The sequence below is a fragment of the Artibeus jamaicensis genome, unplaced genomic scaffold, assembly GCF_021234435.1.
Source record: "Artibeus jamaicensis isolate MK-2021 breed Jamaican fruit bat unplaced genomic scaffold, CSHL_Jam_final contig_233, whole genome shotgun sequence".
NCBI classification, from domain to species: Eukaryota; Metazoa; Chordata; class Mammalia; order Chiroptera; family Phyllostomidae; genus Artibeus; species Artibeus jamaicensis.
The window spans coordinates 48,754,323-48,772,305 of NW_026521486.1; the positions used below are offsets into that span (position 1 = coordinate 48,754,323).

The window sequence follows — 17,983 nt, forward strand, 5'->3', positions numbered from 1 at the left end:
GTCACGATGCTGCCCAGAGAGGGGCCAGATTCCAGGGCTTTCCAGACAGTAGCCACAGTGAACTCTGAAGTCCATAAAGCAGGTCAGGTCACTCCCCCTACAACTAATCCAAACTCCTTACAAAGACCAAGAAGGCCCCTAGGACCTGCCCTCCCGAACATCTCTCCGGCATCCTCGTCAACCAGTCTGGTGTTCCTTCAGTTCCTCCACCTGTGCAAAGTGCTTTTCCGCCTCAAGGCCTGCACAGGTGGGTCTCTCTTCCTAGAAACCCTTCCCCAGACCTTCACCCACGGCTGTGACACGGGCGCAGGGGGCCGGGTCTACAAGACTGGAGTAGAGAGACCACTAAAGTGTCTATTAGAACAGACCAGGCAAGTGATGCGGGGAAACTAAAGCAGTGGCATTTGGAGGAGGCAAGAGAAGTAACCCACAGAAACCCCCGGTGCCCGGCCTGGATGACGAGCTGAAAGAGGTGCCGTTGCCCTGCTCCCTGCCCTCACCTAGTATCCGAGGAACACCAGCAGGTAGGAAGTGGCTGAAACACTGGACACTACTCCTATGCAGTGAGATGGACTGAGCAGGCACCGCGAACAAGGCATTGTTAATCATACAAGTTATTTAGTACAAAGTGACATTTCACTCTAAAAAGGAAGGTAAGATAGATTTGCCTAAAAAGGAAGGCAAGATAGATTCTGCAAAGGAAAGAATTAGCCCAAAACTTGGTCATCAAAATGGAAGCTTCTTTATTTTTGAACTTTTGCAATTCAGAGGTAATCTGTAGGATTATCTTCTAACCTGTTTTACTTAAAGCAAATGATTCTGATTCTCTAATCTATAAGGATTAAGCATTTCTCATATGCTGCAATGATTCGACACAACAAACCGACCCTCGGATGGCCAGAAACTACTTACCACCGGATCTCTACTCCTCATTGGACACTGGGCAGGCCTCCACAGCCTTCTGCACCACCAAACTCTCCAGACAAAAGCTCTGGGAACTGGCCCTCTGTTCTGAGCCGCTCACCTGGGTCTGTAACGGGGCTTCCCCATCCCAGCAGGCAGGGCCCCTGCCACCCTTCGAACAGCTGGCTCCTTCTCCATCTTTAATCCCCTCCTGTGCCCGGGCCCTGACAGCCTCCTCTCTCCAGTTCCCCACCTGATTTAAGCGCCACGTGCCCCCCCTTAGAGCGCCGCCTGATTAGAGACCCGAGGCTGTGCTGACCCTTCCCTAACTCCCCATCCCTTCTGTGCCCGTGGCTGTGTGACGCCCATCACCTTCCAATCTCATCTGGTCTTCAAAATACATGCGACTGGGCAAAACACACAGTAAACCCTTTCATGGATAAAATAACGGAAGCACAGAGAGAGCCTCATAGACATGCACTTGTTTTCATTCCCTAGTTATTCAAAGTACAGTTCAAAATAAATATTCTGTCTCTTCAGCTTTGGAAGCATTGTCTTCTGTCTCTTTGGTATTCTCCAAAGCACTCGGCAAAGTGCTGTGTGCTTCTCCTAAGACATACTTCCTTAATAAATCAAGGAAAGAAGGAAAACGAAATGAAAGCAGAAAGTTTCTCACAGGCTCCCAAGGCTCCGTCTCCGGCCTTCGTTTAGCGGGGAACCTTGGTTACACGCCCTCCTATCAGCTCTTTGCCTCCCAAGGAAGTATCACAGTTGATCATTAAACATTTATTTGTTTAACATCTTTCCCCATGAAGGCAGAAGTGATACTTGTTTTTTCACCACTGTATGTCCAGTGGTATCACTGGCACAAAGTAAGTTAAAAAAAAAAAAAAAAAACTTGTCGAATAATGGATGTCTTAGTGAGAGAGCTGAGATTCAAACCCAAGTATGAATCTCAGCCCAAATCCTTCCACCACCCGTCATAGCGAAGGAAGACTCATTCCGGAACTTCTCCAACGCCTGCCATAATCTGGACAATCCCCTCCAAAGCAGCCCTGAGGGCAAAGGGGGCTGACCCTGGAAAGAGGAGGAGGCTGTAATTAAGAATATGGGCTTTGAGTCAGACTGCTTAAATTCAAGTCCAAACTTCAATACCTAACTGTGATATCAAAGGAGCTACTGAAGCCCCCTGGAACTCAGTGTCCTCACCTATAAAATGGAGATAATCGTAACTACTTTGTAGAGTTGTGATGTTTAATGAGATAATGTATGTGGACAGCTCTGCTCCGTGCCTGGCGTGAGATTAGCACTCAGTAAGTGTGAGTTGTTAAAATGATTAGCTGGCCGGTTGTTCCTGGGAGACAAGAATCTAGAGAATGTGACTTCCATGGGGGTCAGGACGGCCGCGCTGACCCGATTTGGAGACACTTTCAGCTGCAGTGGAGCCCAGAGCTCATGAAGTCTTGCTGACCCCCCTGCCGCAGCCCCACCAAGGCTGGAGGCGCAGGTCTCACTGGCCTGGAAATGAAGAGGCTAGAAACACACAGGCCAGCTGTGTCTGGGGGACCAAGATCATGCCTACATTTATGAACTTAAAATACAGCCCCAGGGCAGAGGGGCATCTTGAAGGGCTCTTGCTACTCTGAGAACTCGTTCCAAGCTCAGCTCAGGACAGGGGAAGGGCTGTGGCCCGCCGCTGACCCGCCTGGAGGCCTGTCTCCCTTTTCTTCTCTTCCTCCGGCTCAGTGCAGAGAGTAAGAGGAAGGAGCTGCCTCTTTTTGTAATAAAAGTTGAGTCTCCCTCCCCTATATTGATTCCTTCCTTTTCCCTTAAAGGAGGAATAAATACACAAGTACATATTATTTTTTTAATCAATCAACTCAAAAGCTTGTAAAATAAAGCGATGAGTCACTGTTCAGCCCTGGGTCCTATCCAACCCCCTCCTTAGGCTGTCACAGTCAGCAGCTTGGTGTTGATTCCTCCAACCTGTCCTGTACATTAACAGACAAGCACATGTGGTTTTATAAAGGATTATATACCTAGTCTTCTTTCAATTGCCTTTTTAGATGGTTATATTTATGCACACATATCTTATAGATTTCCATCAGCCACAGACGCTTACCCAGTGCCAGGCATTTGGTGACACAGTGATAAGCACACACAGTCTCTACCCTCACACAGCCAACAGTCTGGAGGGACAGATAATGCACAAGTAATGAAACAAATAATTTCAAAATGCAAAACAATACAAAAGAACAAATGAATAGGACACTGAGGCAAAGGATGATAAGGAAGAGAGACTTCTCTGAGAAATGGCATTTTAAAAACTGAGATCTGACGTATAAGCTGGATTGAGCCATTTGAAGATCCAGGGAAAGGGCATTCCAGGAGCGGAAACAGCCTGTGCAAAGGCCCTGAGACAGAAAGGAGCTTGTCCTGAACTGAAAGAAGACTAATGTGGAGCTTGGTAAACAGGAAGGCAAGTAAGGTTAAAGAGGTCAGCAGGAGCCAAATAATGCAGTCCCTAAGGACCAAGGCCAGGGTTTTGTCTTTTTTTTTTTTTAAAGCACAAAGCAGAGAAATAATACTAGTGGATTTATACTTTAAATTTGGCTGCTTTGTGGAGAGTGGATGGAGGGATGGAGAAAGGGGCAGCAGAGGAAACTGGAGCCCAGACAGTGGGATGTAATGCAAGCACGAGCCAACGTTGCCTCCGACTGAGGCGGTGGCAGCAGAGATAGAGAATGGGTAAATCTGAGACTTATTTTTGGAGACTGAATTGGCAGGGCTTGCTGACAGACTGGGCAGGGGAAAGGGACAAGGAAATATTAAGGATAACTCCCAGTATTTGCCTTGAGTAACTAGATGAATGGAAGAGAAACTGATTTGGGCAGGAAATGTACAATCAAGTTGTTTCCAGTTTTTTACTGTTAAACAATGCAGCTCCTAGGACCCTTTCCACGTACCTTCGTGCGCATGTGCACACAGTTCTATAGCGCAATTTCCTGGAGGTGAGGCGACCGGTAAGGGAATGCACATTTGAAACTGATAGACCCTAGAAAACGCCTTCTAAAATATCCGCATCAAATTACTCTGCCATTGATGGTGTATTCATGCACCATTAATGACAACCAGGGACACTGTCAATCTTTAAAATTTCACCCAGATAATTAGTGTTAAAAGTATACCATTTATTTATTTATTTATTCATTCCTTTATTCATTTGGTACCCTGACAGGGAATCGAACCCCTCAACCTCAGTGTATTGGGATGATGCTCTAAACAACCAGCCAGGGCCTAAAAAGTATATTATTTAAATGTTCATTTCCTTGACTTCTACTGAGATAAAGAATTTTTCTTTTAACTCTTAATTATGTAACTAACACATAGGCATATTCTCCTTGTAAAAAATGTAAACAGTATAAAGTTAAATTCCTTTTGACTTTGTTCTTCCCATTATGGTTCCCTCTGGGCAACCCAGGGGTAACTATACTTATCACTTTTATTTGCATCCTTCCACAAACTTTTCTGTGCATTTTTAATCCTATATATAACCAAGGATGAGCATGTTTTAGAAGTTGTATTTCTAGTAGTCCTTTTAGCATGAACAAAATACCTAACCAAAAATGTCTGCTTACAGCTTAAGTAAGTGACATCTAAGGTGAGACCTTTTCCAAATTGGTTAACCCCTCTGAGCCCTGGCTTCATCACCTATAAAACAGAAATGAAATAACTACTTCACAGAGTTGCTGCCGAGTTGAATGCAAAAGCATGCAGCAGTACCAACAAATGTTCATTCTCTTTCCTTAACGTATACAAGTTAAATCCTGGCACTTGGTGGAGACAAGAAACTAAGCCATTCCCAAAGGAACGAGACGGGAGTCTTCACCCAGGGGGAAAAAAAAAACACTTCTAACGCTGGCCTGAAAAAAAACTTTTATTCATAATTTTAAAAGGCCCGAAAAGATCTGAATTGTTCTTCAAAATTTTAGTATGAAATATTCTGATCTGACAAAAAAGGTATAGGCTTTTGTTGTTTGTTTTGCTTTTGTAAGGTCAAAAGCAAGAGGATTTAAGCATAGAAGTGACATCTAGAGCCTGGACATGTGAAATCCCTCGGGCACGCCCTAGAGCCCAGGGTCTGGGCGTCAGGGAGACCTGGGCCCTGTCCGCAGGAGGGGGCTGCAACATAGGCCAGCAGCACCTCCGCCCGCACTCAGGATATGAGCTCAACTTTGGGCCACACAAGAATGCCATTGGTTTCCCCAGCTCGTCACAGTGCATCCTGTCACCCCAACCTGGATGTTCCTGGATGTTGAGGGCGTAGGTCAAAGGGGCACACCCCTCCACCAAGTGTCCTTAATCAAAGTTTAAATGGATATGTCCAGGGGCCACACTATCTCTTTCTGAAGGGGAGTCAGCCAAGTTTCAACAAGCTCTGTTTGGATCGACAAACAGAGGCATCATTTTATCTGAACTGATAACGAGGGCTCCTTCTCCTCACAAAATGTCAAGAGCTCCAGCAGGCCTTCTCCTCAGCCTGCACTGCCTTCCCGCTCCTCTAGGCTGGAGGCCGGGATTGCCCAGCAGACCCAAGAATGGGCTTTGACCCCTCCCCCTGCCCAAATACTGTGTGTGTGTGTGTGTGTGTGTGTGTGTGTGTGTGTGTGTGTGTGTGCGCGCGCGCGCAAGGAGGGAGGGAGAATTAGGCGTCACAGATTTTAAAAAGGATCTATTACCCAAAAGATTCAGAAGCACTGTTGAAAGATCTCTCAAGTACAGAGTCCAGCACAAATAATGCCCCCCTTTTATTACAAAATCAAAGCATGTAATTCTGTAACATAACAATATCACACTCAAGCATGCCATTTGGCATTTTAGGTGGAATGTTCAAATTAAAACTATAAATTATTACACCCATATTATTAGCCTACCAACCCCACTCAAGCTGGCCTTCCTTCTGCCGGACCTTGTATATCCCCAAACTAAAAGAACTTTTACCCTGGCTTTGATGAACTAACCAGGGGTAGGCAAAGCTCAGCAGTGAAGTACGCACACCCCAAGCTGCTTTTTGGTAAGTTTTAGAGTAGAGCCACTAAACCTACAGACAGAGGTGGTGAAAGGACGTCTGCTTGTGGTAGTAAGAATGGGAAAGCCAAGAAAGCACGAAACACTGTGCTGCCTTCACTTCTACTGCTCTTGAAGCTTCATCCCCAACTGGGACCAGGACAATGGAGGTAGAGATTAGGAGAGGATTCTCAGCAGGGGTGCTGTCAGCACGGTGGGCAAGACCATTCTTCACTGTGTGAGGATTACCCACACACCAGAGGGTAGTTCATATCCCCAGTGTTCAGACAGAAAGAGCCAGAAGCACCGCACCCCCCACCCCCCAGTCCGGGTGATACACAAAATATCCTCACTTGTTTCCCAAAACTCCCTGCTGGGACAATACTCCCCAGGTGAAAATCATTTAAGGGAACAGAGGTGGTATCGTGGGCATTGTATATGCCACGAACACTTATTTGTACTACAATCTGTATTAGATTACAAAGTATTTTCACTATGTTTTCTACTTTAAGCGTCCTCCACACCCTGTAAGGTAGGTATAATTATCACCCATTTCTTAAAGGATGAAATTGGCTCAGAAAAGTTCTAGGTTTTGCTCAAGGTCATTCAACTGTGGGGGGCGGGGGGGGGGGGGAACTACTAGAAAGCAAGATCAGAAACCAAGTCTTCTGACCCCAAACTTACACTCTTTCTTTCAATTCATCCTGAGCCAGCAAGAGGCTCAAACCAACTACTTCCGTCCAGAACAGATTTTTTTTTCTTCCGGTTTCACGGAAACACTGGGAAGATCTAGGGATTGCCCCACCTCTCCCTGCATGGAACCTGGTAAAAACCGAGCAGAAACTTAACTCTGCTCTAAGCTACAGGTAGTCCTTAAAACAAGGTAACCACCCGTAAAGCACCCAAACACCAGGCTCACCCCCGCTTACTTGGAGAATATGACATTCTCTAGTCTATATCTGAGTAGAAATGAGCAAGCAGGGAAGAAGAGGCCACGTATCTTCCATGTTAACATTTTTAGGGACCCAGAGGCAAGACCGCCAGCCCAGCTGGAGTTAACGTCCTGGTGAAGTGAATGAAGGTGGGCAAGTGGTAAGAGATGGGAAGGAGACAGGGGAAGAGATGAGGGCAGGAACTGAACCATCATGTGTACACAATTACCCACACTGTTCCTCTACAGGCAAAGTTCATCATGTAAATCATTCTGTTAGTCCCTTGTGGTTTAAACATTATTTAGAACACCTTACAAGGAACTCAAAGTACTTTTTATAAACCGAAACTATCTACCAAGTATACATATTGGTAAAGCTGGGGGGCGGGGGAAAACTGCTCCCCAAAAAACCCCTACCCAGGTCCTCCCCTACCCAACATAGAAATTCCCAACTCACGTTTTTGTTGTGAGGTGAAGGAAGAGAGAAAGGGCAAGAAAATCTGGAAAGAGGATTCTGAAAGGTGAGAAGCAGAAAGGAGGGTGGGAGACAGGGGCAACCAGAGTATCTCCAGGAGTGAGGCAGCCGGATACCGCCGCGTCTCTCTCAGGGGCTTTTTTCCCCGCGTGGAAGGAAAACACGATACACAGACGTGGCTCTGCTGAGGGAGGCAAAAGAGAGACCGGAAAGGGGGACTCAGGAATTCTAGTCACCCTGTTCGCTTCTTTTTTGCTTTTCTTCTTCATGGGTGACAATTAAAAAACCCTTAAAATTCCCATCCGGTGCTATTGTCAGGGGGGGCCCTAAAGTACCCCGAGAAAAGCAGGCGTGTGGGGAGCTGTGCAGAGGCAGCGCCCTCGCTTATCTTACAAGAAAAAGGTCCTTCCTCCTCTCTAAAGTGCACTTCCGAACTGGAACAAACCCCCGGCTGTTCACTGGCACTGCTTCAGTTGGACTCAGATTTGGGAGAAACGTTTTCCCTAGAATGGAGGTAACCAGCCTGGCCGACCAGATAACACACGAAGCACAAACTTCAGGCAGCAGCCCTGCTGTCCCCCGGGCCACTACAGTCAGCTCCGGGGCGGATACTTCAGTCCTGACCACAGAACAGGGCCCTGGCTCCAGCTAGCCTTCCCAGGCAACCTCAGGGGCCGAGGAGGATCTGCGGTCTCATTTCCTCTCCACCTTGGCTTCTTTTTTCACTGCAGTGAAGACCAGCCATTCCCACCACGGCCAGTTCCTGTCCGCACCAGCTGCAGTGGTTGTTTCCCCACAGGCAGAGCGTTGGGGCCCTGGTGTGGCTGCCACCTGGACCGTCCCAGCTACAGGAATGGACCCGACAAGTCCCAAGTTAAACAGGCTTTTTCATCCCAGGTAAGACAGCAGGAAGAAGAAGTTTTAAGGGACAGAAAGCATTTCAAGAACACACAGTGGTGGACATTTTATTTTTGATCTTACATAATAGCTGTATGTGAGAAATAGTTTATAATGACAAAGTGTAGAAAATGTATACATTTATTACATAGAAATATGTATATATAATAAATTTCCAACAAAAAGCAAAGAACACAAACAAAAGAAGGCCAAAACACCTATGATGAAATGTCAATAGAAATGCAAAGTAAAACAAGATACCATTTCTATTTGATGAAACTGGAAAAGGTTTTTAAAAAGTTAACTCATCCAGTAACTGTTATCTTCTACAGAAAGGAAGATACTGACACTATGAGTGGAAAAACCAATCGGTACAACTTTTTTAGAAGGCATATTTCTCAAAGGCCTTTAAAAAGCATATACCCTTGCCCTAGCCAGCTAGCTCAGTTAGCTCAATTGGTTGGAGCATCTTCCCGATATTCCAAGGTTGTGGGTTTGATCCCCGGTCAGGGCACATTAAATAATCAACCAACGAATGCATAAATGAGTGACAACAAATTGAGGTTTCTCTCTCTCTCTTCCTGCTTCTCTCTTTCTCTCTAAAAACAATGTTTTAAAATTAAAAAGCATATACCCTTTGACCCAATAACTTGATTTCTAGTATTTATCCTAAGGAAATAATCAGAGATACACACAAATATTTATGTGCAGGATATTCATCAGTGTTAACAGTAGCAAAAGAGAGGGAGAAATAGATACTATGCACAAAATGAGAATAGTATCATGCATGCACAAAATAGTATCATGAAATTATGATACTGAAGAATATTTTTTAAATGAGAAAATGCTTAAAATAGTAAAATAAAAAATCAGTGTCTAAAACAATATGCACAGTATTATCCTAAATGCTAATAGTAGATAGTAAGATCACAGGTGATTTTAATTCTCTTCATTACACTCTTCTATATACTTTGTATTTTTTTATATTTTTAACTTCCAAATTTGCTTAATAAACATGTATTATTTTCATAATCAGGAGAAAAGAAGCTATTCTCAACCTTCCACTCTGAGAACACGCATACACCACTCCTTTTTTAGAAAACCATTTGGAAATGTGTATTTAGAAACTTAAAGACATATTCTGCAACCTGGCATGTTCAATTTTGGGTTTCTATCCTAAGGAAAACTCTAAATACTGAAAAGGCTTTGTACACCAAGATGTTCATTACAGCACTGTTTAGGATAGCAAACAGAAGGACCTAAACAACCAACAATACGGGGATTGCTAAGTACACAATAGTCCATTCATTTACCATTGTACCCACATTTTAAAAATGTTTACAATGAATAGCCTGGGAAAACTTATAAAATAACAAAAGTATCCCAAAGTGAGCATATACATATGTATCACCTATGAAGAGAAAAAAATTAAATGTTTTTAAACATATTTGTAAAGGAACTAAAAAAATAATGGATGTTTTGTTTTTCTTCAATATTCTAATCACCCATACTTTTTTTTAGAGAATGTGTATTACTTTAAAAGAAAAAGAGAAATCAACAAAAACACCTGAATCTCCTTCTGAGTATTGGAAACATTCCCAAATGATTCGGAGTCCTTCCCTCCAGGCCACCCCACACATTCATAAGTAACACCGCCCCCAAGTCTACGGCAGGGTCACATGGGAACGGCAAGGGAATGAAGGTCCTCCCTGTGGCCTGGGGTCTTCTCACTGGGGCCTCTGCACAAGAGGGGTCTCTGACCAGCTGCCGCCCAGGGCCCTTTCCTTCCCACAAATCCTATTCCAGCCTAACTAATTCATCAAAATCCCCAGGGCTGGGAGAAAAATTTCCACCATGGCGATTTGGAACTTGATATTTAGTCCAGCTTTTTCCCAGCCCCTTTCTGTGTCAAAAGAGGCCCGTCAAAGCCTCTTAGACAACCAGCACCCGGGCCAGTTTAGCTCCCACAGCAGTGCCACACTTACAGCAAAACCCCAAGTCATCAGTCATCAGTCATCAGCAGGGAAATGGGAGCAAAGGACCCACCGCAGGGACAGCCTGTCATGCATCCCCACCCTCATGCCCTGAGAGCCTCCTTCTGGGGGACATCCAGGCCTTTTTCTGGCGTCAGCACCCTGAGACTTGGTTTCAAGCCTATAACAAGTCAGCAAAGAAAAAAGCGGGGTGCAACACAGCAAAGGCAGACAGTTACCCTTTCAGAGCCCTCCAGCCCTCTGCCTCCCCTCTCTATGGAAGACTGGTACTGGCCAGAATGCTGGCTTCTGAGTAACTGAGGGTGGACTGTAATCTAGCTGGGGCCACAATACAGACTGGGGCTTTATCAGACTGGAGATCAGCTCACATCCTAGTATCAGTAAAGGGGAGCTCCTAAAACTTCCCATCCCTAAACTTCACAATGCTTAACAGAATGGAAGCTGCTGCTCAGACAGGGTGAGTGAGCAAGAATCCCAAGGACACACTGCCACAGTGGCTTTGCTAACAGTAACAGCAGCATTAACACTGCCTCTGAGTTCTTTGAGGAACTGGGAACTATTTCCCCAAGTCTTAAACCTCTGTTAGCAGATATTCCACCACCCAGTTCACTTCTTCTCTCCAAAACTTCATTTTCATACCAGGGCACACCCAGAAAATACTATTGTACAGTATATGGGATATGATAGAAGCCAGAGGGAACCAATCAGGGACCTCGGCTATCCCTAGGGATGAAGGGATCAGTAACTTAGCATGTCATCAGGGAAGCCCTGGATTAGGGCACTGGACTAGGGCTCTTGGGATCAACGTCCGGAACAATCACCTCAGGGCCCCAGACCCCAGAGCTCTCCAACCTCAGCCTGCAGGCAGGCCGTGGGTCAGATCATGTGTCTGCATCAGAAAGATGGGAACACGCCCGTGGTCTTGACTCAGCAGTGATACAACTTCCCCAACCAGGGTGCTTTTGGGGGGGGGGGGTTCCATAGATACACTGGGCCTGGGGCAGCCCTCCTTCTGATACTAGCAGACTTATCCTGTAAGACTGGCTTCATCAGATTTCTAAACTTAAATCCCATTTTGGGAAATACAAGTGGTCTCAGATCTGAGTCACTGCTAAGAGCTACATATTTAAAAGCTACTATTTACTGAGCATATAGTAGATGCAGACTCTGCTAAGCACTTGACCTTCAGTTTCATTAAATCCACACCACAGTCTCATGTGGCAATACTATCTCTATTTATAAGGGGAAGCTGAGACTAAAAGGGATTAAGTCACTTGCTTAAGGTCAAAGGCTTTTTTAACTCAAGACTGGAGAGCCAGCACTTGGGCCCACTTTGATGTGCAAGTCCAGATGCTTAACCAGGACACCAGTACGTCACTCAACAACCCCTCAAATACTGGTTTTTCCTGAAAGAAAATCAATCACAGTGAAACTGACAACCTAAGAAAGGAAAGGGCAAAAAAGGAGCAGCCTGTCTGACACTTTCACACAATCAAGAAAAACAGCTAAGCTATATTGAGTACCTCCTGGGTACCTATAAGGCTCACCTATTTCTTACAGTCCCATCAGGATGGGCGTTATCAGCTCCAATTTGCAAATAAATTGTAAAATTATAGATGGGGCTCAGGCGGATTAAGACAACTGCTAAGACTTTTTCTACTATACTTTGTTTCTCCTGACTATTCAAGAAACACACCTGTGCCTATTCCAGGGTCAAACCTCCAACAGCCAGTATTGTTCCTGAAGGTATTGTATAGGGCATGTTTCAGTGGCAGAGGAAAAGAGATCTTCAAGAGCCCCTGCAGAACTCAAGCTAGCAAGAGAGCATGATTTCCCTGTGTTGAAAAGGTGAGGTAAAATCCGCTTCTCTCTTAAGGCAGCTAACTAGCCCTGGCCTGCCCTGTTCCAACCCCCCATCAGCAGCAGCTCAGGCACACAGAAACAAGACCAAAATAAAAGCCACAAGGAAACACATCTAAACTTTATACAGAAAGGAAGACTTGTGAGTGGGTGGTCCAGTCCTCTGCTTAACCTGGGCTCCCTGGGTGCTCTGGCTAGTAACCAGGACATCATGTGCATTTTGTAGATACTAAGCCATCAATTTGCCAACTAAATAAATTTATCAACCATGCTCCAATGAGGACATGATTGACTCTGGTTCTGACTCTTACAACAAATAGCCTGGCAGCCCCTACCTAAGGCAGCCCCTACCTAAGGCAGCCCCTACCTAAGGCAGCCCCTACCTAAGGCAGCCCCTACCTAAGGCAGCCCTCCACCCAGACCACCTCTTTCTCCTTTCTCTCCAATTCCTGAGGCTACCTCATGCCAGCTCACTGGGGGTTTTCACACCCCCACTATAGTGCAGATTCCCTCCCACTCTTTTCCCCAACAGTTGAGCTCTTGTTCTCTTGGGCACCAAGTCCCAGGCTCTCCTCCTCAGCCTCTGAGATGGCCACAGAACATTAGTAATCACTGACTCACCCATCCCCGAGGAGGCTAGGGGAAATGCAGAGAGCCACAGGATGTGTGATCCAGATCCTTTTGGCCCTTTGCAAAGCTGGTGGGCAGATAGGTTCAGAGAGGTGCCAATAATACTGCTTCCCCATGGACGCTCTCTGATCTGGCTGTGGTGCCAGCAAGCCGATGTTGGGCTCTCCACCATCAGAGAGACCAGGATCCTCAGACAGCTCCAGTGATGCCAACAGATCTAATCTCCCTATTCCAAGGCAGATGAAATCCAATACAGCTGCTAAGTCCACAACTTATCCCTCTCCTCATGGGCAAAGGCAAAGTCAGCGCTTCAGGCCATACCAACAATAACAGCAGCATTAACACTGCCTCTTAGTTCTTTGAGGAACTGAGAACTTTTTCCCCAAGTCTTATACCTCTGTTAGCAGATGTTCCATCACCTAGTTTACTTTCTCTCTCCAAAACTTCATTTTTAGCTCCAACAGATTTCTGGCTCCATCCCAGTGATACCAGCTCAGATCCTCTCAATCCACAGAACCACCAGCATCAATGTCCAATTCCCATACTATATAAGAATCCTATAGTATTCGCCTAAAGTCAGCTCTAAAAACTCATCTGTATTGATCACTTGGAAACCTACAGAAAGACTAAAAAGAAACATAGGCAAAAAAAAAAAAAAAAGCAAATCAGCCACACTAGAGCTTAACATAATAAAAAGGTGGAGCGGGATGGTTTGTACATTGTTTCAATTGGAAAAGTACACTAGTGAAATGGCTTATCCACATGTTCAGCCCTTTTAGGCAAATCCACTACAACTTTGCAGGATGCCTGCAGGCCATTCTGAAAATAAGTAGAATGGCATCACTCTTTATTCCACCTCCTTCAAGAGCTGCCAGCCCCCTCCCCATTCTCCCTAACCTCCCCCAAACATCTGGTCCGGGCTGGGAGTGGGACCCACTCCCTGGAAAACGTCCATGTTAACACGAGAGGCGGTCTCCCCAGTCAGAGAGCCCTGACTTAGGCTGAAGAGTGGGACGGCCCCAAGCTTCTGAATTTCCCCGCACCAGCCAGAGGCTTAGGAATGAGAATTCTAGGGATCTGGGGAAACTGTCCGGGAAGTGGGGAGAAGTGAGAAGGGCAGCAGAAGGGTGGGGATAAGAAAGAAGTCTGGGTCCTAGGACGGTCCCAAGTGGCGATCCCTCCTCCTAAGTGTCCAGCGGTTGAAGCGTCAATCGGGAGGTCCCCGACGGGCCTGTCGGGGCCGGCCAGAGGCTACTCAGAGGTTGCCGGAGAGGCACCGGAGGCCGGGGTCTGTAGGAAGCCCACCCACACCAGGGGTGGGCCGGAGGGGGAACGCCGGCCAAATCCCACCCCGGGCTCTGGGACCTAGGTGGGAGGCGGTAGAAGGGGGAAGGGACTGGGCTCGGCTCTCACCAGCACCAGGGCGAATCTCTCTTCCAGCTCACAGGGCTCAGGCATCGGCATCTTCCCGGGCGGCGGCAGCAGCGAGACAGAGGGCGGTTCGCCCGGACCCCCCTCGGCGCTCTCCAGGTTGCCCATCGCGGCGGGGCCCCCTTGGGGGCCTCAGCCCCCCACCTCCACCCCCGGGGGCCTTGGGCTCGGCCGCTTGGACCCGGCTCCTCTCTCAGCGCCGATTCCCCAGTTCTGATTCGTCGGCCCGGTCGGGGGCTCCTCGGGGTTCCGCAGGCGACCAGGAGGGCGGAGGCGGCGCAGCAGACAGCGGCACAGGAACGACCGGCACAGCGGCCAAGGATCTCACTCACACCCGCGCCTCGCCTCTCCGCGCACCACCCCGGCGCTGCCCCTCCCCGCCCCCCGCGCTCTTTCCCTTCCTCCCCCGCCCCCCACCCCCCCCACTCCGCTTCCTCCCACCCACTCCAGGCCAGAACTCCGGCTTCCCCCGCGAGCGCCGACTGCAGCCCGCTCGCCGCGCGCCCCATTCATGCAGGCCCCTCCTCCCGCCCTAATCCCGCCTGAGCGTGATTGACAGTCGCACCTGCCAATCTCAGTGCCTCCCGCCCCTACAGCGTCGCGCCTGGCGCCTAGCGCGCCCTGGCGGCCCCGGTGCGCATCTAATCAATGCGGTTGCAGAGGGTGTGAAGTGCACGTTTGGACAGTGGGAAACGGGACCTGGTCCGTTTCCACAAGGAGCTCACAATGTATACAAATAAGTAAAATATAGGGCAAGTTGTGAAAAGATAACTGCAAAAGAAGTAGAAATAACCAGGATTCTTAGAAGAGGGAAAGAGACTACATCTGTATGGAATCATCATAAGGGAGATCTTATTTGAAGCTGGCATTGCAGGATGAGGAAGACTTTAACTGACAGAAACAGGTGTTAAAGCATTTAGGAGAGAACCTTACCAAAGTTCGGAGGTTGATCTGGCTAGATGTGAAAGTGGAGGGGCAAGAGAAGAATGCTCTTCTGGGATAGATCTGCTGGTGGGTCATCCCTGATGATGTGACGGACATCTGTTGTTCCTGCCAGCCTAGCTGCCATCCCTCTTCCTCAGGTGATAGCGCTCCATTTCCTTTTAGGGAACTATCTCTACTATGTTCTCACTCCAGGTAGAGCTGGACTTTACCCAGGCCTGGCCAATCACAGGATTTTCATCCTCTGCCTTCAGAGGTTGTTTCAGGGATCAAAACTTGACCCAAGCCCAGCATACGACTCATTTCTAAGGCCTTCACTAGAGCAATCAGGAAAGAGGTGCTCTCTTTCCATTAAGGCTGCTGAATTGTTAGAATGTAAAGCTGGAGCTGCTGGTGGCCATCGTGCCATCACCCATCACACCTCGAGCCTGCTTAAGAATGAAGCTAATACAGGGGGAAAGCAAACCAGCTAAGAGATAAAGACAGAGTTCTAGTAACATGCTGATAATCTAAATCCTATCATGCCTAAAATTTTCAAGTATGAAAACTTTCACCATCTTTTCATTCATTTACTCAACAAATATGTACTGAAAAACTAATTATATGTCAAATACTGTTGTAGGCATTGAAGATACATCTGTGAATAAAAAAGGTGCATATCTTGCCTCTTGGAATTTACATTCTGCATAGGAGGAGAGGTGGACAATGAATAAGTAAAATGTACAAATGTTAGTGATTGGTGTTAGTAAAAATAAAACTGAAGGGGGATAGAGGTAGTAGAAGGTTGAAATTTTAAATAGAATAATCACTATTGGTTTCCTGTGCAATTCCCTTCATTTCAATTAGTTTCACCTTCATATGTCCCTCTAATTTGTGACTAAAATCAACCAGTTCTGTGAGCATCCTGATCACCAGTGTTTTTAACTGTGCATCTGAAAGTTTTGCTATTTCTTCGTCACTTAGAGTTATGGGCTCTGGGGCTTTGAGATCTTCCTGAGCCATTTTTGGTCTATTTGCGCCCGTTAAGTATGAGGAGCGGAGGCTTAGGTGTGGGGTGAGGCCACCAGGGCGGGGTCACTGGGTTGTGACGCTATATGTGGGGGCCGGGTCAGAGCAGGAAATGGCGTCCCCCTCTCCTGCTTCCCGCCACTGGGTGAGGAGCGAAGTCTTAGGTGTTCACCAGGGTAGGGCCACTCAGGTTGCTGGATTGTACTCTATCCAGCAAAACTTTCATTTAGAATGGAAGGACAGATAAAGTGCCTCTCAGATAAGATCAAATTCAAGAAGTTCATCATCACCAAGCCCTTATTATATGAAATGTTAAAGGGACTTATCTAAGAAAAAGAAGATAAAAAATATGAACAGTGAAAGGACAGCAAACTCACAGTTATTAACAACCACATCTAAAACAAAAGCAAACTAAAAGGACAGCTAGATCAGGAGGGGAGCCACAGAAATGGAGATCATATGGAGGGTTAGCAACAGGGGAGTGGGAGGAGGAGAAGGGGGGAGAAGATACAGAGAATAAGTAGTATAGATGGTAAGTAGAAAATAGATGGGGGAGGGCAAGAATAGTATAGGAAATATAGAATCTAAAGAACTTGAGACACGTGGTCATAAACAAAAGGGGGGATGGTGGGGGAGGGGTGTGCAGGGTGGAGGGGAATAAGGGGGGAATAGAACAACTGTAATGGCATAATCAATAAAATAAAAATTAAAAAATAAATAGAACAATCAAAGAAGGCCTAGTGATAAGATAACACTTAAATTAAAAAAACTGAAAGTGAAGGAGTAAACCAGGTAGACACTTGGGGAATAAAGATCCAGAAAGAGGGAATGGCAAGTGTATACTATGCCTGATGTGTTAAGAGGAACAGTAAGGAGGCCACTGTGGCGGGGATGTAAAGAGCAAGGGGAAGAGTAATCACAGATGAGATCAGACAGGCAACCAGAATCCGTGTTGTGCAGGGCATTGTAGGATATTGTAAGGGCTTTGGCTTTTCTCTAAGTTGATTAGGTAGCCATTGGAGGATTTTGAGCAGAGAAGTGACATGATCTAATTCATGTTTTAAACAGTCATTCTGGCTCTTGCATTAAAAATACACTGAATAGAGACATGGGCAGGGAGACCAGTTAGGAGGCTATTAAAATAATACAGGCAAAGCCCTGGCTGGTGTGGCTCAGTTGGTTGAGTGCCAGGCCAGCCTGTGAACCAGAGGGCTGCAGGTTCGATTCCCAGTTAGGGCACAAACCTGGGTTGCGAGCCAGGTCCCCAGTAGAGGTTGCACAAGAGGTAACCACACCTTGATGTTTCTCTCCCTCTTTCTTTCTCCTTTCCCCTCTCTCTAAAAATAAATAAATAAAATATTTTTAAAAATAAAAATAACACAGGTGAAAGATGATGATGATTTGGAGCAGGATAGTAGCTGTACAGGCAGAGAGAAATGCTCAGATTTTTTAACCTCTAAATACTTTCTTGTGTATTTCTTAAAATCAAGAACATTCTCTTATATAACCACAATATAAATGAGTCAAAAATCAGAAAATTAACATGGATAAAACGCTGTTTTTCAACTTACAGGTTTTATTCAGATTTCACCCATTGTCCTGCTTGTCCTCTGTGGGAAGAATTTTCAGGATCAAGATCCAATCCAGGGTCACCTGTTACATTTCATTGGTCATCTCATCAGCCTTCTTGTGTCTGGATCAGTCTTAATCCTTCTTTCTTTGTTCTTCTCAGCTCTGACATTTTGAAGAGATAGACCAATTACTTTGTAGACTGTCCCTCAATTTGGATTTGTCTGATAGTTCATTAGATTCAGGTTGTGCATTTGTGGCAGGAATCCCCTAGAA

At 46.3% G+C, this 17,983-nt stretch overlaps 1 protein-coding gene across 5 annotated transcripts in view; it reads right to left on the reverse strand.

The window, feature by feature from the left end:
• Positions 1-14,561, reverse strand: part of FMNL3 (formin like 3) — a 53,848-nt gene extending 39,287 nt beyond the window's left edge. For all 5 annotated transcript variants that reach the window (XM_037136292.2, XM_037136271.2, XM_037136284.2 and 2 more), the window contains exon 1: positions 14,171-14,561. In XM_037136292.2, coding sequence (XP_036992187.2) covers positions 14,171-14,296 — 126 coding nt within the window. In that variant the 5' untranslated portion in view covers positions 14,297-14,561. The remainder of the gene's footprint in view (positions 1-14,170) is intronic.
• Positions 14,562-17,983: the final 3,422 nt, after the last annotated feature.